The sequence below is a fragment of the Caretta caretta genome, chromosome 17 (genome assembly GCF_965140235.1).
Source record: "Caretta caretta isolate rCarCar2 chromosome 17, rCarCar1.hap1, whole genome shotgun sequence".
Taxonomy (NCBI): domain Eukaryota; kingdom Metazoa; phylum Chordata; order Testudines; family Cheloniidae; genus Caretta; species Caretta caretta.
In genome coordinates this window covers 20,375,268-20,396,816 of record NC_134222.1, presented here as the reverse complement: position 1 = coordinate 20,396,816, position 21,549 = coordinate 20,375,268, and the positions used below count along the sequence as shown (strand labels likewise).

Here is a 21,549-nt window from a genome sequence, read left to right as displayed (position 1 = left end):
AACCAATACTCCGAGGTCCTTCTCCTCCTCTGTTACTTCCAAGTGATGCATACCCAGTTTATAACAAAAATTCTTGTTATTAATCCCTAAATGTATGACCTTGGACTTTTCACTATTAAATTTCATCCTATTACTACTACTCCAGTTTACATTCCTGACCCCATTTGCCATTCCTGATTCCCCCACCCTCCTGTCCACAATCTTAAATATGGAGCAGGCCACATCTGGACCTGACTTGTCCTACTGCCTGGACCTGACTGTCCTATTTCCTGCTGCCTCCTTTAATGAACAGAAATTTAAAAATCCAGAACATTGTTTTGCAAAAAATTCCACATTTTTGTAAATCAGCATTCCAAAAATACGAAAATTCCCACCAGCTCTAATTAACAAAGACCATGTAAACTCTTGCATTCTTGTCTTTATGAACTCACGTTTCCTATTTAATCCTCTCTTGGAAAGCCTAGCCATAGGTCCAAAGTTAGGGATTTTTAATGACCCAAAGGAAAAATAGGTTGTTTTGGAAAAAATTTCTCCCGTGTAAAGTGCAACAAAGGGTTCATCTAGTAAGCTATTTCATCCCTGGGTTACAGGCATCGTTGCTATCAATGGATCAGTCTTTGCATATCCCCACTGAAACAGAAGAGTTACTGAATCAGACGAGTTTTTGGAATGTCTCTATTGCACAAACACTGAGAATTGTATAGTGATCAAAGGTTTAGGAATACGCTATATAACTGGAACAAGCAGCATTATTAATAGACACCTCAAATACTATTTCCAAGAGTTATAACAGTAAAGACAATTCACACATAAATTACACAGAGCATTCGTGGGTATCAAGACACTGTGGGTGGTCTCTAAAGGGCTCTTTCCTGATTTCACAAAGCATCTCTAGCGCCAGCATGTTGGTTAAAAACAAACTCACCATCTGAATCTATGATTGTATTTCTTTCAGCTCTTGTCGTTTCAAGTAACTTCCTATTTCAAATGCATGGATGGCTACTGGTTTAACAATAATAATGACAAGCTTAAAATACGTGCAGGCAACTGTGGCCCAGACCCTGAGCTGAAGTAAATCAAATTTACATCAGCTGAGTATTTGGCCCCGGTAATTTCATGAAAAAGGGGGAAATGGTCTGATTAGGGACTTTGACACAATTCGTGGGCTATTCCACTTCCAGTGTTTTAGAAAACTCCCTTTGAATTCAACGAGAATTTTGTGAACAAAATGAGGCTGGCATGTTGCCCATTTCATATAAAAGGCAGAGCAATCTTGGGGGAACCTTTTCAAAAGCAGGGCTCAATACTGCCTTACAAGTGCACTTGGGATTCCCACTGGGATCAATACAAGAGTCATCCATGGATCTAGGACAATAATAATAATACTTTGCCTTCCTCTTGTGCCTTTCACCTGAGGATCTCAAAGTGCTTTACAAATATTCACTAAGCTCGGTGCCTTAAGAGGTAAGCATTATTAGCCCCATTTTACAGATGGGGAAACTGAGGCACAGAAGGATTTAATTATTTGAACCCAGTTGTCCTGCTTTAAAAACAAGACCATGCTCTTTCTTCTCTCTGCATGGGCTAAACTGGCCTCTGTATTTGCAATTTATGGGCCAAATTCTCCTCCCAATTCCACAAGTACACCATCCCTGGAAATCCACCAGATTAATTGAGAGGGGAATTTAGAAGTACATCTGTCAAAGAAAAATATTACAATGGATTTGGTGTGGCTCTCAGGGGCAAGGAGAAAACGATCAGACATATCACTGGCATCTCCCCCTGCTGATAGTACTTTTGCACTAAAAATATTTACATTTCCATCTGCTGGAAAAGAAAAAATGTGGCAGCCATTGTACCACACTGTTAGTTATCCGTTTTCGCCCTTTGTTCTAAATTCTGCTCTTAGTTCCAGACTTGGGACCGAGTTTTCAAAGATGCCTCATCCCAAATTGCGGACTCAGTTTGCCACTTTGAGGGGTTAGTGCATGTCCAAAAACCAGGAGAGAGCACAAAATTGTACCTGCAGTTTTTGAGGGTCATGTTGAGGCCTCTTTGAAAACCTGCCTCTTAGATTCTCTTCCTTCAAAACAAATGTCGCATTTCTTTGGCCCAAATGAACAGGTTATTTTTTTGAGCCACTCAGCTGAGAACCTGGGAGAACTTCAGCTTCACCCCCAATATCATCAGTTCACTGGCTTCTCATCTGTTGGGCCGCAGTCTCCTCTCTAACCCCGTTTCTCCAATGCGGCTGGAGGAGAATGTGGCTCACTGTAGAGCTATAAACACTGACAACTGGGAGGCAAAACTGGCACCAGCAGGCAAGACATCAGACCCAGGATTCCTCATCTTCTTCTGTGAGCCACACTTTGGTATCTGCTAGGACTGTCTTCTTCCCAGATTGTGGGGAGCCACTGTGTTCTGAAAGCCAAGCCTCTTCCTCGGACCCAGCATTTCCTGTGCTGTTCTGCCTTGTACTATCCAGGCTGTCCTGAGTTGGCCAGATCTGATGCTTTAAGCTATGGGCCTTCTCTTGGGCTTTGGCACTGGCCACTTTCTGTGCCTGTCGGTAGGTCACTGGAGTGGGGATTTTGGATGGCCGTTTCTCAGGTCTGTTGTCCCTGCGTGGGCGGATTTTGGGGCGTAGCTTTAGCTTGTAGATGGATGGCACCCGTTCGGGCTTCTTCAGGGACCTTTTGGGCTTACCTTGAGGCAGTTTGGACTTTTCAAGGCCGCCCACAGAGGCTGGAGAATTGATAGATGCCTTGGGGCCATCAAAGGCTGCCTGAGGAGCTTTGCTATTTCTACTGACTGCAGCAGACCCTGCATGGCTTGTGTGAGGCGGCTGCCTCCTTGACCGCTTGCCTTTGGTTTCATTGAACACGTTCTCCTGGAACAAAGCCCCTTCTGGCTCCAGAAGCTTCTTTTCCACCTGGTTTCCATTCACCAGAGGCGAACTTGGCTGAGAGGAAACCCTCACAGCCCCCTTGGGTGGGATCTTGGCGATCCAGTTCTCCACATCCACTGGGTGGAGTGGCTTGTGCCCCTGGGAGAGTTCGTCCATCACATCACCATAGCGGAATCCAGCCGGGTGCCATTTTGCCTCTCCGCTGGGCACATAGACACCACTCCGGGGCACACCCTTGCCACAGGGCAAGGTCTGCCTGGCGCTTGTAAAGGAAGACAGGGAGGGCGTGGAGGACCTGAGCCCACTTACATCACTGGCTGTGGTGACGCTCGCTAGGCTGCAGTCCAGGGCAAAGTCGCCCAGCTGGTTCCCTTCAGGGTGGTGGCTTTCATCCGAATCAGCCTCTAGAATCTTTATGTTGGATAAGATCTCATCTTCTAGGCTCCTGTACAGCGCCTGTTCCTGGGCCAGGTTGATGGGCAAAGGCGTATACACACGTTCCCTCTCCTCTGAGCAGCCTATTGGATCGCCACCACTCCTGCTGCTGCTGTTATTGGTGTTCCCTGGCTCTACCTCCTGCCCCAGTTTGGCCTTTGGATCCTTGTCCTTCCCTGCTGGATCTGACAGGCCGAGTCTATCTTCTGGACTAGTGGGAAGGTTGGTCAACAATGTCTCTGGCTTGACTGCCCCACTGCATTGTCTGTGCCCCTGAGAGCCTTCCTCAGTCCTGGACATGACTTTGATCTTTGAGAGAGCTGGGGCTTTTGCCATTTCACTGGCAGGGGCTTTCCACCCGTTTCGGAGGCGGGGCTCCCCCTGGTGGCTCTGAACAGGGGTTGGGGGCCTGCTGAATGTGGGGCCGGCTTTGACTGGGATCTTAGTGCTTCTTTCCTGTTTTGGAGTCTGGCCCATGTGTTTAACTGGGGAGGATGGCAACACAACCCCAGCATCCCCCCAGCCGTGTGCACCGTTGAGGCTCTGTGCAGCTCCCTTGGAATCCTGTTGTGAGGAGAGATGAAGAGGTTTCATTGGGCTGCAGGAACGGACCATCCCAGGAAAGCTCTTGACCCCTGATTCCTGAGGCTTGTGAGCCTGTGGAAAGGGTTTGACTCCATACTGGGTGCTCCTTGACGGCTGAGCTGTTCTGTCTTTTGGCACTGTCATCTGGGGCCTGGACTCTGTACACCTGGCTTGCACAAGCCTAGCTGGGGCCTTCTGATTCTTCCCAGGGATTCTACTAGTCTGACGCCCTCTCTGGGGCTCTAGGAGAGCTTCCGAGGCGCCAGAACCATCCTCCTCACTTCCAGTCAGTTGTGAGGTCAGGGAGGACGTAGAAACACACAGCTTATCCCTCCGGCTCTGGGTGGAGGAGGTCTGCTGGGTCGCAGATCTTTCTTCAGCAAACTGCTGCCTCCGTGAAGGAGTAGCAGACCGCTCGGTTGCCCTATAACAGAGACAAAGCATCAGATTGATGTGTCAGTCGCCTCTAGCCCTAGGGAGGCGGGTACCTGCGTTGCTCTGGGCATGAAGCTGGTTCTGTGCTGACAAGCAGTGGGAGGGGGTATACATCCCTCGTTAGGGGCTGTAATCATTGGTCTTGTGATGCACTCACAAGCTGGCACAAAGTCCAGTGCAGGCCACCACCTCTGGGAGGTGGTGACAAGCTCAAATTCAGCAAGACAGGGCCCCATAGTGTCATCAACTCCACTAAAAACCACAGGCATGGGTTACATTTTGTGATACATTACAATAGTTACATTTTGGCGCTGCTGAGAGCGAGGGGCTGAGCGCGCTGCCTGAAGTCAGAGTTAGCACGGGCAGACGCCCCAGTACAGCTCTGCCAGCGTGTCTCTACCCTGACATACCACCCACCCAATCAACGCAGGGACATCACACAGATTGCCAATAACCTACCTGCACCTGGAAACAGCTCTACCTCTTCTCGTTCCAGGCCTTGTCCTACAGCTCTGCCAGTGCCCCTCAAGCCTGACCTACAGTCCCCCCCCTTGTTCCAGTCCTGGACCCTAACACACACAAGCACTGCCAATGACCCTCAGTCCAGTCCTGGGGCCTCACTTGAGCAGAAACCCTATAGCGGCTAAGTGACTCCCTCCAGCTGATCCCAAGATGACCCTGATGGGCACTGAAGAAGACCATGGCCAACTATGCTCAAGCTTGAAACAGGTCCTTTGAGGTGGGAACGAAACAGGAACAACGGGGGCACTGGGAGTCCTGGAAGGCACCACAAAGGAAGCCTGGCTAGCAGTAAAATGTACCGTTCACTGCGTAATTCTCCAGCTTTGTCCAATGCCAGCCGCTCTTCAGTGTCAAAAAGAAAAGGAGGACTTGTGGCACCTTAGAGACTAACCAATTTATTTGAGCATAAGCTTTCGTGAGCTACAGCTCACTTCATCGGATGTTACTCTGAAACTCTTCAGTGTCAGTGACTATACCGACTGCTCAGCACAGCATCCATGGGAGTCATCCGGGAAACCAAGCCCAAGGCCTTTCGCAAACTTCTTTTCATTACCTGGCCGAAGGGACCCTCCTGGGTTCTGACTGCTCCCGCAGGGGCCTGAGCCTGGAATCCTTCTTGCTGGTGCTATCTGGCGATGGAGATGAACGAAGCTTCCGGCTGGTGCTGAGGCTCTGGGGGGTGTAGGTCCTCCACTCCACTGGGGGCAGGGGGCTTTGGGACCTGCTCACGATTAGGGTGGGCTGGGGCTTCTTTGGGTTGTCTGTCCTGGGTGTCGGGCAGACCTTGATCTCATGCTGCACCTGTATTGCCTGCAGCCTTTGAGGGCTTGTCAGCTTGACAGCCTGCTTGTGAGCTGTGAAGAGATTCAGGGACTCAGTATCTCTGGTCACCACGCTCCGGTGGATTAACCTTGTGGGGTGACTGTACTGGTGTGCCAGACCTAAGCAGTGCCGGATAGTACCAACCACTTCCGATTCAACTGTGCACGTTCTAACTCGCCATGGAGCCTGGGGTAGACCAGAATTTACACCAGCCCACTCCAAGCCTCATGGTGAAAATCCCTTGTGAATACTCATGATGGATTGGAAAGTTGGCCCTGTGGCACACCTAGGAATTTCACATGGGTCTTTAACTTCTAGGAATAATTTACTCAGCTGGAATAAAGCAAGATCTCGTTGTCTTACGACATTTCTATCGTCCAGATGCTGAAATGCAGTGAGCAGATCTCACATTATTCTGCCACCGTAATTGGCTCCCTGAGGCATTTTAAACCTTGTGAAATATACAAAAAAAAACAACAAAACCCTAAATACAATAGTCCCAAAGGGCAATTCCTACACACACTCCTAGGCAGGACTGGGGTGTTGCAGGTCTCTCTCCCTTCTGAAGTGCTAACCTGACCTCTAGTGGCACTATGGGAGACAAACGGCTTCCCTGGGGCCTTCTCCATGCTGTAAGGAGGCACCTGCCTCTTGCTACAAGAACCCAGAAAGAAATGACCCCTACCAAAAAGTTCCTGTGACCCTGTCAGAGATTTATAAAGGCTGAGCTGCTTTCCACCCAGCACCGTAGCCATGGGCGAGCCTAGGGAATTGTTCAGATCGGATGTGCTTCTCCAGTCTGTCTATGCTTCTTTGCTGTTCTTCGCTGTGACCCACACAGTCTTCTACTACTGAGGACCTGATGACAGCGAAGGGGACACACCCACCAGATTCTAACCTCATCCAAGGAGAAGAGTCACCCCCCCTGCAGACCTCCCCAAGGCTGCACTCATCGAATCTGCCAACTGAAGCAGCACAAGGAGACTTACACAGCGAGGTGCACCGGCAGGGGTCATGCTTATCCAGATAATGCTCCAGTGTGTCCCAGCCACCTCCAACCCGCACCATCACATGATTCCGGAGGATCTGGAACAAACAGAGCACCCATGAACGGGGGCTCACCTGGGCCTGCAGCGTCCTGAGCTTAGAAATGAGTGAAAGCTCAACAGATGGATATCGCCATCCTGTTGGTTTTTTTCCAGGGAGGTGTATACAGTATTTCACAGGCACATGACTGGGGATGCACACAGGGTTACATGCACACGTATATGTGATGCGCATAATAATAATTCCAGGTGCCATAGCATATTGTGGTTTTCATGGCCATAGGTGGGGAGAGAACCCAGGACCTTTGGCTTCCAAAACAGCCTCTACCCCTTGAATTAAAGGAGAACCTCATACTCTCTGTGGGCCAGCTACTAGATAACATCCTCAAACAGATGTGCAGCCAGGTTTTCCAAAGAGATCAGGGCCAGATTTTGCTGCGCTTGGCGCCCCAGATTTTCCAAAGAGCTCAGCACCTGCCGTGTTAATACAGCACAGCCAGTGCGTATTCAATGTGCTGAGCCCTTCTGGAAATCCCAACGCTACAGACTGACCCTGATCGGCGCAGAATATCCTAGTCTTCCACTGACTTCATTGCTCAGCCCATCTCAGGAGCAGGCGTTTAGCTTGTACACTACAATACACGCATGCAAACACATGCACGCATTTGGTTTACATGCCTGCCTATGCATGCATACCTAGCCATGCATATGGTTACATAGGTGTGTGCACACATGAATAACCGCTCTTACCCAGGTACATGTGGACAATGTGTAAAAAAACCATGTAGTCCAAAGAGAATTTGAATACACTCAGATGAACCGGCAGGGGTGGAGGACCTGCAGCCAGGAGCGCAGTTGCCTATGATTCCTGCCACGGAAAATATGCAGGTTCTCACACACAACACAATACAGAGCTTGCTACCACCATGTCTTACTCCAGCAGGATGCCTCGGGGACCTAGTGATTATTCAGTTAATTGAGAGATGTACATGCAGGTCAGACCATGATGGCATCTCTGACGGCAGGAGAGGGGTTTGAGGGTTAATCTGGGTGGCCACCCCTACAAAGAGAAGAAAATCTGAGGGTCCTCTCCAGGCAACCATAACCTGCAGGGCACATGGCTTTCACTGCAATCACTGAAAAGGCTATCACCCAGGAAAGTTAATGAAGGGGCCTAGAGACCTGAAAGAAACCAACTGGAGAGAATACAGAGGAGGTTGGAGAGAGGGAGGGACGACCCTACCCATGTTTCCCCCCACAGTGAATGCCCTGCTGGTGAAAGGCACCAGACTGACAGCTCTGGAGGCTGGAGCCCCGTACTCATCCACTGGACAGCTGGTATGGCCCTGGCAGCACCAAGGGGAGCTTCCCTCCTGCAGCCCCATTCATTTCTCACCCAGAGAGAGCACTTCTAGGGAGAAAGGGGAACGCACGCTCCATGGCCCAGTCAGTCCAACCAATGGGCCGGCTGGGGTGGAGGGGTTTTGAGACATGGTCCCCTGTCCCACTAGGAAGTGGAGTGACTCATTTCACCAAGTGACATCAGAGGGCTTCCGTGTTGGGTCCCCACTGAGCTGTCCCATCCTACTTAAGGTGAAGACATGCAGATCCCATCACTAATCCTCACTGCCATTCAGCCTGAATGTGTTTTGCTCTGTGCTAACGCAGCATAGTATGAAAATCTCTGCCTTGCGAATGGTCACGATGCTCGGTTACTCTGACTCTGGCCGCCTCGCTTGCCATATCGACACATGCCATCTTCTGGAGTGGGACCAGGCACAACGAGAGGTGAAGAGCCCATGTTTGGTGAATCCCGCCCCCAGGACACAGCATCCCAGCCCCAGATGGGAGCAGCAGTGTAGGTGCCCTTCCAACCCCTAGCCTAGATGAGACGGTCCCGGTAACACACAGACCAATATAACAGCACCTGGAAAGCGCACCCTCCTGGACTTACCCTGACAAAAATAAGGGTGTTGGAATCGCCCACGCGGTATTTTCCTTCAGACACCTTGATCATGGAGAACTGGACTGGGCACGTGCAGCGGCTCACCAGGTGTTGGACCTGTGGAGTCCATTCACGGTCAATAGGAGGAAAGTGCTGCTCCCTGAACACCCTGGATAACATTATAGCTTGGGGAGGGGGGTGCCAGGCTCCTTAGGCCCATTCTCTTCCAGACAGACCGGGGTGCCAGGGCTTATCCAAATCTCATCAAAGCCACTCGATCCTGTAAAAACAGACTGGAAATCCCACACGAAAAGATTTCTGCGGCTGCCTTCTTGTGCTTGGGCCCTGAAAACCAGGCTTCTGGCTCGGGCTATATTTGGAAACTGGGAGCACAGAAGCCATCACAAAAATAAAAATACCCAACAGGGGTTGGGGAGGAAATTAGCTGAACATTCTTGAACCTCTAACGAGATCCAGGTCAGGATCACGTAGCGCTCAATGTGAAGATCCAGGAAATTTAAGCCATGCTAATTTGGACCTTCGGATTTCTAACTGGGGCCAGCTAACGATTGAAGAAATCGGTTCCCTTTGCACTATTTCGTTCAGTAATTTGACTCTTATTATCTTCTAACCCCAGTTAGTGCCACTAACCACTGGAGGGTCTGGCCTGCTGGAAACAGAAGCGCAGAACTCCTGCTAACTCTACTGGGTTTTAAATACCCATGAGCCAAGAATAAGAATCTCTCACATTCAGGTAGCACCTTCCTCCCTGAAAGGTCCCAAAGTAGATTGCATATAACAGAGAACCTCCCTCTACATTGAGACAGGCCCCCAGTCAGGTTCTCCTGAAGTTCACGCCTGGACAGAACAATGAGTATCAGGGAACTCAGACCCCCAGTGGCTTACAGTTCCCCACCCCTTTACCATCTGGTCCAGGTTCTTGAAGTCACAAGGCTTCCTCTGGGGCTTGGGAAGTGGGGTATCCTCAGGGGGGAGGTCCATCTCCTCTCGGATCTCCTCCTCAATCTCCTCCTCCATTTGGATCAGGGTGGGAGCACTCATCCCGAAGCGAGAGGCCCGGCGGGACACCTCCAGCAGGCACAGCACAAAGTTTTTCTCATTCTTCCTCAGCACCAGGTCCTCCGTCTCAAACATCAGCACCTCTGAGGCACAGCAAATGAGCGAAACGTGGGAAGAAGGAGAGGAAGGATGGAGAGAAGGAATGAGAGACAAGGGGAGAGCCAGTGAGAGCAGCAGCGCTGATGTGTCTGGGGTGGTGAATTGTCCCACGGATGCAGCATGTACGCTATGATGGCATTTAATCGCGTGGCCGCAGATCTCTGCAACAGAGACTGTCTGATGTAGGAAGAGCTAAGCAAGGCCTGGTGTGGTGAGACAATATGAGTGAGAGCCAGCCTGACCTATTACCATTCTGCAGGGAGCCAACTGTGAAGACATGGGTGAAGATGTACCCTCTGTGTTTAACCTCTTCAGGCCTAAGGGGGTACAGTAAGTGGTGGGACACATATTGGATATGTCCTGCCCTGATAGGCCAAGTAAAGGGGTACTTGCATGGAAAATCCTTGATATACCAAGCAAATGTGTAGGTACATACAAGGTGTCAGTATCCTTGCATGAACATACATCAGGGATTCCTTAGGTATAAATATGGGGTATCCTGCTCATGAGATGCCAGGCAAGTGGGCATTCAGACCCACCTTACAGTGGGAGAGTGAAGGGGCTCATTCTGCTTAGTGTATCAAAAGGAAGACCTAGAGGTGACTTGATCACAGTGTATAGGTACCTTTGTGGGGAGACAATACTGGCTCTTTAATTACATCTAAGGGAGAAAAGTAGAATAAAAGCCAATGGCTGGTAGTTAGAGTCAGACAAATTCAAGTTAGAAACAAAGCACAATTTTTAATAGGGAGGGTGATTAACCGTAGGAGCTAGCTCCCAAGGGAAGGGGTGGATTCTCAATCTCTTGACATCTCCAAATAAGGCCTTTCTGGAAGAGATGCTTGAGGCAAACACAAATCACTGGGCTCAACACAGGAGTAACTGGGGGAAGCTCTCTGGCCTGGGTTATACAGGAGGTCAGACTAGGTGAACTAATGGTCCCTACTGGTCTTAAACTCTCTGGATCTATGAATCACTAGCATGCCCAGTGCTTTTCTGGAAGTGGATGCTAATGTCTTGATAAAGTGAGGCCGTGAGCACAGACATTGCTTTGGCTGGGGAAGGGTTAAACAGAATCTGGGCTCCCCCCTGGCTCCAGCTGTTCAAGGAGCTGAGGAGCAGAGGCTGGGTTCTGCGTGAGAGAACCAAGGCCTGGATTAGCCCTTCCGCAGCCAGCTGCCAGCTTTGACCAAGGAACTAAAACAACCACGTGGCCACAACCTCAGCCAGTCAACGAGGCAGAGATTCACACGCTGTTAGCGCACACCCCCCTCCCCGACCCTAGCTGCCAGCGCGGCACTGAACCCCAATCGGAGGGGAAATACGGAAATGCGTTAAGGCAGTGCTGCGTTAACGACATTCGCAGCTGCTGTTGCACGGGGCTTTAGCACAGGCTGCCAAAGATTCGGGTGTCTTTTGGAAAGAAGATATTCAAGGGGCAATGCAAATCAATCCAATCTACTAGCTACCTCCGACACATAGCGCTCTTATGTCCCTTTGCCAACTCCTGTCCCTACTGCAGTTTGTTGTTATTGTAGGGTTGACAGTGCTAACTTGAAATCAGATTTGCAATTCCTTTTTTAGGGGGCGGGGAAAGTGTTCTGACTCCCAATGCCTTGTTCTTATTGTTATTCATTATTCGTATTGTGGTAGCACCTGGAGGCCCCAACTGAGAGCGGGGCCCCTTTGCACTGGGCGCTGCTTGTACACACAGTGAGAGACTAGCCCTGCCCCAAGGAGCTGACAAGCGAAATACACAAGACACACAAGAAGGTGGGAGAAACAAAGGATATTGGCCCCCTTTGCAGATGGGGAAGTGAAGCCCAAAGGGATGAACTGAATTGCCCGAGCTCACATGGCTACTCAGTGGCAGAGTCAGGAACAGAATCTAGGCCAGTGCCTTAGGACACGATACTAGACATCATGCCCTTCCTTAAGATGCTTCATCTCGGCGCTCAATCCCCAGACAGCATCTCAGTTTGGGCTAAGTTTAATGAGAAGGGAGGGAAAATGCACTTGTGATCAAGGCTCTGGATGGGATCAGGACACTTGGGGCCTCCCTAACTGGGCCACTTTGTGACCTTGAGCTAGCGGCTTCTCTCCAGTTTCTCCTGTCTATAAATGGAGGATAAAGATGGAGGTGGCGGGGCTAACTGAATGTTTGCAAAGTGCTTTGAGATCCTCAGAGAGAAGGTGCTAAGAAAGAGCGAAGTATATTAGTTTGTCAGCTTTTTGGGGGGCAGGGGCCATCTTTTTGTTCTGTGTTTGTACAGCATCTAGCATCTAGGGTCTGGTCCATGACTGTTGCTCCTCCAGGCTACCATAATACACCTAATAAATAATGTACAGCGCCCAGCACAATGGGGTCCTGGTGCATGACTGTGGTCCTAGGCACCAAAGCAAGACAAATAAATAATGAGAAGAAAAAGAATTGCCATGGGGTGAGGGGGCAGAAAAAGGTGTTAGAAATAAACAGAAAAGAAAATAATGGAAAGAAACTGGAGGAAAAGATCAGAATCCCCTTTACCTTTAATATCCATCTCCTTCCTGCACCACTGGATGAAGTTAGACACGTTATCCCTGGCCTGGAAGGTCCCTGGCTGGGCAGAGTCATTACAGGTCACCCCGTATCTGGGCAGCTGGAGCTTGTGGGCCAGGCCCGGATAGTCGCGGGAGAACTCTCTGGCCACATGGGTGATGTTGTTGGCATGGAAGCACAGCATGGAGCCCGTCTCCAGCACCTCCAGGAGGGACCCAACGTTGACGTCCAAGTCATAGAGTTCCTTGAGCCACTCGGCCAGGTCCTCCTTCATGGCGTAGAGATACTGCTCACTAGACTTGTAGGGCCGGATGCTCTGCACCGTGGCGCCCTGAATCCCAGCCATCTTGCCATGAGACACGGGGCTAAAGGGAGACAGAGAAGGGACATCAAAGACTTCCATGTGGGACATTGAACCATCAACCCCTTGGTTTGGTTCCAGACTTACCCAGGTATGGTGAGTTTCCACCTCTCTGCCCCCAGAGTGGGTTCTCATGGGCCTGTCCCTGGACCCCCCATCGCCATGACTTGCCAAACTGCAGATCTAGGCTGAAAAAGTTGCAAAATTTCTCCCCTCCTGAGGAGCGGCAAGTTCACTGGTGGCACAGCTCACTTGGTCCCCTAGTCGTGGGTAAGATCCCCTAGCCATCACAATTGCATTCCTGCAGGGAGAGCAAGTTCCTCCATCCACCCCACACGCCGCTGCTCGGCTCCTCCGAGCCCTCCACTGGAAGGTGCTGTCCTCATGCCTCATTCCTGCGCCCACGGCCCAGAGCCCTTGCTACCCCATCCCCCTGGAGGAACCTGCCTGCAGCCGTGCCCCATTGCGAGGGGACACACTTTCCTAGGCTGGGAACTGACCTTTCCCCCGGAAGGCTCTCCCTCTTTCTTCGACAAGGAGCTGGGGCGTTTCTCCTTCACCCAGAGCTCCTGCTGCCTGCCCTTCACCCCCTTGGGAATGTCAGAAGCCTGTCTCCTTCCCCCGAGCAGTTGCTTGGAGCTGGAGTCGATTTAAACGGGAAATCACCCCTCCTGGACAGCCCAGTGTTTTGTTTCCTTCCCCAAGTGCTGTTCTCTTCTCCTTGGTGACACAGGCTTGCTACAAACACTCCCCGTTAACCCCTTAGGCTCCTGCTTTCCCAACCAATGGGCCTCACTCCTTTTTTTTTTTTTTTTAAAGCAACAATCGTCCCAAACCAGGAGATTTTAAAACAACTCTGAACTCCCCAAAAGTTTGGGAGCATTTGGGTCTGGAGCATTGGTTTGGGGGCGGTTGTTTAGAAATATCATATGACTCTACGGCATGTTTCCTCCGAGGATCTCAAAACACTTTACAACCATTAATGAATTGATCCTCAGTTCCTCCTCCCCCACGGCCCTCTCTGTGCAGTACTGTAGGTCTGTCCCATTTTACAGATTGGCAAACTGAGGCACTGTGACGGGGAAGCGGCTTGGTCAAGGTCCTACAGTGAGTCAGTGACAGACCCCCCAGGAGTCCCAGTCTCCTGCTCAAAATGCTAAACACACCAGGCCAAATCCCACTCCACCCACGCAGCCCTGCTGAAGTTAGTCAAAGCGGATAGCCACAACTGAGGTTAAAATTTGGCCCTCTGCCTCAATTGAAAACCAGAGTGCCAGATCGTCAGCTGGGGTGTAACTCAAAACACCTGCACTGGAGTCAATAGAGCTGTGTCCATTCACACCAGCTGAGGATCTGGCCCTTTTGAAGCCAGGCACTGCAGGGCCCGGGCTCATCCGGCCTGTGTAACAGTCGATGGTATCACACGCCAACTGGAGCTTGGGCGCGATCAGGAGGGCGACCACATTTTGGTGTCGGTTTTCCAGGACAGAACAATCACACCACGGTGCCACGCCATGTGGGCACAGCACCTGCATCACAGCCCCACAGGGTCGCCTCCGCCCATCGGGAGCTGATGGGGCATCTCCCGATGAAGAAACCGATCTCTGGGCTGTCAGCGTGGCCATGTCACCACGTCTTGCCACACCTAATGCCTCCACACGTAGCAGCCCAAGTCATTCGCTGCACCAGCCTGGTCCCTGCACCCATGATCTCCTAAGCGCCTGGATGAAACCGGGCACCTCTCTGGAGGTTTACATGGATGGCTGCTGGGCAGCAACAAAACACGTGGGGCCAGCGCTACCCCACCCTCCTGTGGAGCTCGTGGGTCAGTGAACGTTCAGAGAGAAGAGCCGAGGAGAAGATGCTGATATACTGATGAGGCCTTTCCCCGTAAACGAACCACATTTCCCTGACTGGAGCCCGAAGAAAGATGTGGTCACATTACAAGGGGGGTCACAGATCCAGAGGAGGGGTGAGGAGGCTGCTATAGGGTGTGGTTAGAGATTATATCAAGGAGAGGTTCTTCAGTGGGAGCTATGGGAGGTAGAACAGACCCCAGCAAGGGCAAAGAGAGCTGGGAGTATGCATGAGTGGATGGACAGATATTCTTGGCCTACTGCTCCCACTGAAATCCACTCTCGCTGGTTTCAAAAGAAAACGGGGCCTTTAGGGTTTCAAAAGAAAGCTGGGCCCTCATGCCCAATGACACAGCCTGGGGTGACCCACCAGGTCACTCCCTTCCACTGGCCTGTGTGTAGAACCTGCCTGGAGAACCCCCAAGGTGTCACAATGAGCCGCGGGCCAGCAGCTGGCGGCTAGGGAGCTGAGAGTGGCTTTGCAGTGAGTGGCAGTGAGGCCTCAGCAGGTGAGATGCAGCTAAGAGGCTTTCTCCTGAAAGCCCTTGAAATGTAATCTCCAGGAGGAATTTAAAATGTGATATTGAATCCTGCCTCAGCATGGTGGGCTAGACTAGGTGACCTCTCGAGGTCCCTTCTCCCCCTCCATCACCCTGGTGTAATATGACAAGGGCCCAGACAAGGAGGGCAGGCAAGTCTTTCTCTACCTTGTTTAAAACCCAGCAACAGACTCTGTCTAATCTCCTAACCCTGCCCAATATTGGGACAAAAGATTTTATATTCCCCTGGGAGTGGATTACCTTAGCAAGGACTCCACGGGCCGCTTGATGCCAGAGAGATCAGAGGGACAGACCCAGCAGAAGCATGGGCTGCCTCGGCTCCAGCCATGATGGATTTCATAGGAACTCAGGACTGAAAGGCACCTCCTGGATCACTGCAGCTGATCCCCTGAAAGCCTCATACAATCCCACGCTCCGTTCCTCTTGGACCTGCCCACTGGCAGTATGCAGGGCGCTCCATTGCGCTGTCCCCAGGCTCAGCGGTGGTTCCAGCAGGAGTTTGGTTTCAAACACTGAACTGTACTGGGCTTTGTCTGGGGCGTCTCATAGTTACTGGCTCTCTAGCTGCATTGACACAAGGCAAATGCTGCAAGAAATGATTTTGCACCATTCCGGCATTCAGTGCTCCCTCTGGGAGTGTGGCATTGCCATGTGCTTGGAGAGAAGGGCGAATTCCTGTGGTCCCCTTTCCCATCCCCTGCTGGAAGGAAGGGGGCGACTCCAGGCCCTGGTTTGATCACTCATTGCTCCCTGCGTTGATTGGCTATCTCCAGGCAGTGCTCCTGGGATTGGCATGCCACTCACTCGCAAGGGGGGGCGGAGCCCTGATAAGACCCACCAAGTCCAGACCCACACGGCTCGAGCGGCAGAGGTGGAGTGTGGCTGGATTTTGGTGGCACGCACGTATGTGTTAATGTGATTTGTTGCATCCTCCCTGGTGCTGGGCAATACCATGTAACATTATGCAAAGACCATTCAGCCAGTGACAAACTCCTCCAACGTGGTAGCTTTCTTAGTTTGTTCAGTGGCTTAGAGTGCATTGCAAGGATTTTACCTCAGAGTTTATAGACACAACAGGTCCCCTCCCCAAACCACACCCACCATTAACTATGGCCTACTGCAGCTGGTTACAGCTTGAGAGAAGAGATGAGCCCCGCATCATGCTTTGGAAGGCAACAGACTGTGGGACCAGATAACTGAGTCCAGAGCTGGGGGCCTCTCACTGGCAATGCCCAATGCCAAGGCATCTGGATCCAGCAACCACCAGCCAAAGCACCCCTCATGCTATGGGGTGAGGGCCATAAGACAAAAGGCAGTTTTGTTCTGTGGTTTCACATAAGTGCCCAGAAGCCTTCGGCCACGTGGTCAACCCAGAGAATGACCATCACATGAGTCAGGCAAGAAAGGGCCCTGGCTGATCAGCAGGGTCACTGGTCCTAGCAGCAGGTAGAGGATATAAATATGCTGGGGCCTTAGCCCGAACTTCATTTTACGCTGCTGTTTTCCCCTCCCCCAGCATTTCGATAGCTTCCCACGTCTTGGTGGAGCAAAGAAGAGGAGGAGGAGGAAGAGAAGGAGATGGCAGAGGAGGAGGCCGAAGAGCTGGAAGTGGTAGAAGAGGACACAGAGGAAGAGAACGTAGTCTCCTACACCCCCCTTTCTCCTCAGACAGACAGCACAGAGCCGGTCCAAGAGCTGAACAAAGCAGAGGAGAACTGGTTCTGGGGCTGGCTCTCGCCATTCTCCATCTTCTCCGGGTTGACCACGGTGGCAAACAGGTACCGGCACTGGGAATCTGGGAGCAGGCCGTGCTCTGAAGAGGGCGACCCACCTGGGGGAAAAGAGGGGAGTCGGCAGCAGTGCTGGTGTGCCTCACAACTACAGGAGGGGAGATGTTACTACAATGACATGACAGCTTGGGAGGTGTCCCTCCAAGTCCTCTAGTGAGGCCAGAGGATCACTCCAACCTGCCACCATTTTCTAAATTCCCTGGAGGCTGAAGTCCTCTGTTCCCAGCTCATGCACAGCACCAGTGGAAGCGTCCCGCACACTGGGCCATCAGTTGTAGCCAGGCTGCTCCAGAGGGACTGTTTGTATGACCTGCTCCATCCGCTGAGACGGATCATTATTAATGTCAGCTCTCTAAAATGATAGGGATGAACTAGAGCTGGGCAGAGAAACAATTTTTCAATTCAGTGGCTGAACCAAACCACTGGAAACCAGTTTGTTGTGGGGCAGCCCTGGGGATTTTTTAAAAAAAACTTGTTAAATATAAAATTGCAGTGAAATGTTTTTAAAAAGACATTTTGCATTAAAAAAATCTAACTGTTCTAACGCAAAAAAAGTCAAAATAAAATGTTTTGATTTGGGGGGAATTTTTTCCCCCTTTTTTCTTTTCTGTTTTTAACTGAAACAATTTGACAAATTTAACCCAAAGTCAGAATGTTTCAGTCGTCTCAAGTCTGCATTTTTTGACAGAGAAATTTTTGGCAGAAAAATGTTGTCGAACTGTGACTTTGGAATACCGTGGTGAGAGTTTTCGTGTTATGGACACTTACCCACTACAAGTGGGCCTGAGACTGGCGATAACTCGTTCCATTCAGACCATATCACAACCTTCACGTGGGTAATGACTTTCAATCACTGCTAACATGGACTGGATTGAAAATGGTGACCTAGAGATGAAACAGGCAACCTCCAGTTACTTCAGTACTGATCCCTACAGCCTGCCAGTGTTGTGTGTGTAACGGATATAAAGAGCAACACTATACTTTCAGCCTAAATTAGTTATATTAAAGGACACAACAAATCAAGAAAGAACAAAAGAAAAGTCTCCATATGAGAGCACCATCTGTGCATCTCCTCTGGAATCTGCTGCTTCATTTCTCCCAAAATGTCAGCAGAAAGAATCAGTGCTCAGAAAGCCAAGTTCGAGATGGATTCCAGACCAGCACTGGTGCGATCGCTGCCTGAATACTGTGTCCATTTCTGGTGTCCACAATTCAGGAAGGATGCTGATAAATTGGAGATGGTTCAGAGAAGAGCCATGAGAATGATTAAAGGATTAGCAAACATGCCTTACAGTGATAGACTCAAAGCGCTCAATCTATTTAGCATAGCAAAGAGAAAGTTAAGGGGTGACTTGATTCCGGTCTATTAGTAGCTACATGGGGAACAGATATTTAATAATGGGCTCTTCATAGAATCATAGAATATCAGGGTTGGAAGGGACCTCAGGAGGTCATCTACTCCAACCCCCGGCTCAAAGCAGGACCCCCAATCTAGCAGAGAAAGGTCTAACATGGCTGGAAGTTGAAGCTAGACAAATTCAGACTGGCAATAACTGTGAGGGTAATTAACCACTGGAACAATTTAACAAGGGTCCTCCTGGTGGATTCTCCATCACTGACAAATTTTAAAATGAGATGGGCTGGTTTTCTAAAAGCTCTGCTCTAGGAATTATTTAGGGGCAGTTCTCTGGCCTGTATCATACAGGAGGGCAGACTAGATGATCACACTGGCCCCTTCTGGCCTTTCAATCTACGTACCACATCCAGTCCCCTAGTTTGTCTCCCACTTTACTCCTATGCCCCTTCAGGCCAGTATTCTTCCTGAGGAGGAAGGCAGGGGAGGATTTCCTTCCCAGCATATCAATGGCATTCCTTCATCAGCAGACCGGGTTAGCTGTTGGCAGTGCAAGGCTCTCCCTTGCTTCCTAAAAAAGCTGGTGAGGCTTGTTCTGAAGGCATCCGTATCTTAACATCAGAGCAGGAGCTTGGATCAGAGGGTAAGAATTTAGCAAGCAGGTCAAAATGTGGGTTCAGAAACCTAACCTAGGAACGTGAGACTTGCCAGACCCCTGTCCCAGATAGCTCTGGTTTCCTCCTGGATTGATTAGACCCTTGATCTATCTCCATCTAATCTAGTGCCCTGTCCCCAAGTGTCCACCACCGGATGCTTCAAGGAAGGTGATCATCTGATCCATTGTACCATGCTGTCCAAAGGCAACATTTCTTCCTTTGTCTTGCAGGTCAGCAGCTGTCACTCCTGAAAGAGGTTTAATGTTTTATTTTCTTAGCTTGCATAACGAATGTTATTAGTCATCTGAAAACTAGCCAGCCATTTAAAAACATGTGTCATTTCATCACCTTGAAACGGACGTCTCTTAAACTTGCCACACCTGTTGCTATAATCAGTGTCATCCTGCAGGGCTGGGGAGAGAGACTAGCCGCACAGCAGAAGCCATGAGGACTTCCTCTCATCTCCCTTTTCCCTTCCAGGAAGAGATCTCCGCAGGAGCCCATCTGTTGCCGGCTGGACAAGAAGAGGCCCCCTGGCAACGCATGCTCCGAGTGCGAGATCCTGTTCTGCAGGAAGTGTGAGGTGCTGCATTGCAACCCGAGGTTCATAGAGCATTGCATCCTAGGCCATGGCAAGGAGGAGCCAGAGGGCAGGTGCTCGGGCCTCATCAGCCCCATTCTGAGCGCAGGTGGGTTGAAGAAAGAGCTGATGGGCTGGGATTTGACAGTTGTGAAGCACTGCTAGGCATACCGGGTGCATGGGCTCCAACCTGCCTCGTGCTGCAGGCATGGCACCGGGCTAGCCCTAGGTATGTCAGGGCCTTACGCAGAGGATCCGTGTGCTTCCCCTTTACCCCCATCTCAACAGAGATCCCCCTCTCTTGCCCTCCCCCTTCCCTACATCAGTCACTTCCCGTCCCTTTGCCCCCATTCTCCCCTTCCTCTTGGTAAGGAGTGGAACCCAAGCCAGCCTCCACGTGCCGTGCCTGAGAAACTCAGTGTGAATTGCACACCCTTCTCTGGGGTCTCCTTGCCTCCGAACCCGCCCATCTCTTCCTGCAGCCCACACTGCTCCCAGAGCCCTGGGCTCTTCCAGCCAGCTGGCTTTCTCTCACGGCAGAGCTCTTCCCAGAATCATGGCATCCCTCAAACGGCCTCGCTAGCCACCTCTCCAGCTCCAATGCTGGCTGGAAGCTCAGCCTGCGTGTGGCGAAACGTCAGCACTGAGGACGCATCGCTGATGCCAACATTGCACAGGGTTAGGGTTAGGGCCACAGTAGATTCCCAAGCTGGTGCAGCTGGCTGAGGGTTGGCACCTGCCCTGCGGCAGGGAGCAGCGTCTAGACCAGCGGCAAAAGGAGATGGGGAAAGAGAGGCCGCTAGACCACTGACAATTAAACACGGAGAGGAGACTGAAAGTTCCAGCATTCATCATTCAGGCTGTCAACCCCCCCCATCATAACGTGTGATCGTCCCTTATTCCAGATTCCATCAACCTGGCTGTCGCTCCAGGGGGAACAGAAGATGAAGAAATGGAGAGAAAATGAAGTTGCAACTGTAATAATTCTCCTTTATTCCCCCATAAATCGCCTGACAACGCAGACATCTTGCATCCGCATTCTTGCTCCTAAAACAAGGTGAAGGGCTGCCTGCCTGACGACGTGTCTACCTGGCCCGGGCGCTCAGTGGTCTTCCGCAGCACACAAGAGCCTTTCCCATAGGACTGGTTGAAAATTAGCCAGTGGAACGTTTTCTCGATGGAAAATGGGGCGTTTCCATTAAACAAAAATGTCCGCAGAAAGCATCTGGTTTTACTCAAACCAATTCGGTGCGTCACTGCAAATGCAAACATCTGAACGTTTGGGACCAAACGACAAATTTATTTTTGGGGTTTTTTTTTAATTTCAACAGGCTTTGGCCAAAACAAACAAACGAACAAACAAAAAAAGTTTGGTTGGCAGCATTTCAGCCAAAATTTTGTGGGGTTTGGTTGCCAAAAATTGAGACATTTTTCAGTTTGGGGCTTTGGGTTTTTTTTGACAAAAAGTCAAAAATTTCCACCCAAAAACCCTCCCAGCAAACCCAAACATTTTCCAACCAGCTCTCCCCTTGCCAGCCCCACCCCACGGAAGAGAAAAGCAATGCAGGGGGTTTCTTATACACCTCAGACCAATACCTCCCCCTCCTCCTCTTCCCCGCTGGCATCTGAATGCTACATATAATAATAAGGGTATAATACAGATTGCATTAGCGATCCAAAAAGGTGACAGGCACTTTCTAACTGGAGACAGAGACAGTCCCTGGATGTGGAGCATGGAAAAAAAATCCCAAGGATGCCGAGGGATTATTCAGGGAGATAAAAAGGGCTGCAACGAAGAGTAACGGGGTGCAAGAGGCTAGGGTAGAGTCTGTTGGTGGAGGAAAGCATTTGACAGTGGACGGAGATACATACATGCTGTACAGTCAGTGCTGGGAGTGGAGAAGGGCTTCGGATCCAAACAAGCGTCTTTCCATTGGCTGCCGTGGACTTTGGATCTAGCCCCAGGGTTTTCTGTG

At 50.6% G+C, this 21,549-nt stretch overlaps 2 protein-coding genes across 5 annotated transcripts; one reads left to right on the top strand and one right to left on the bottom strand.

Annotated features, from left to right (window-relative positions):
• Nucleotides 1–659: 659 nt before the first annotated feature.
• Nucleotides 660–13,514, bottom strand: GAS2L2 (growth arrest specific 2 like 2). 4 transcript variants are annotated; one of them, XM_075120747.1, is made up of 8 exons: nucleotides 13,278–13,514; nucleotides 12,865–12,965; nucleotides 12,405–12,781; nucleotides 9,623–9,861; nucleotides 8,708–8,815; nucleotides 6,697–6,793; nucleotides 5,439–5,739; nucleotides 660–4,352 (listed from the first exon to the last, which is right to left on the bottom strand). In XM_075120747.1, the coding sequence occupies exons 3-8, from the start codon at nucleotides 12,760–12,762 to the stop codon at nucleotides 2,330–2,332; spliced, it is 3,126 nt and encodes a 1,041-aa protein (XP_074976848.1). In that variant the 5' UTR covers nucleotides 12,763–12,781; nucleotides 12,865–12,965; nucleotides 13,278–13,514; the 3' UTR covers nucleotides 660–2,329. The 4 variants fall into 4 exon arrangements, with proteins under 4 accessions (XP_074976848.1, XP_048680206.1, XP_048680207.1 ...); XM_048824249.2 differs by lacking the exon at nucleotides 12,865–12,965; XM_048824250.2 differs by lacking the exon at nucleotides 13,278–13,514 and having other exon boundaries at nucleotides 12,865–13,271.
• Nucleotides 13,515–16,421: 2,907 nt separating this feature from the next.
• Nucleotides 16,422–20,540, top strand: C17H17orf50 (chromosome 17 C17orf50 homolog). The gene is made up of 4 exons (XM_048824440.2): nucleotides 16,422–16,484; nucleotides 16,721–16,971; nucleotides 19,474–19,682; nucleotides 20,479–20,540. The coding sequence occupies exons 1-4, from the start codon at nucleotides 16,422–16,424 to the stop codon at nucleotides 20,538–20,540; spliced, it is 585 nt and encodes a 194-aa protein (XP_048680397.2).
• The last annotated feature ends 1,009 nt before the right edge of the window (nucleotides 20,541–21,549 follow it).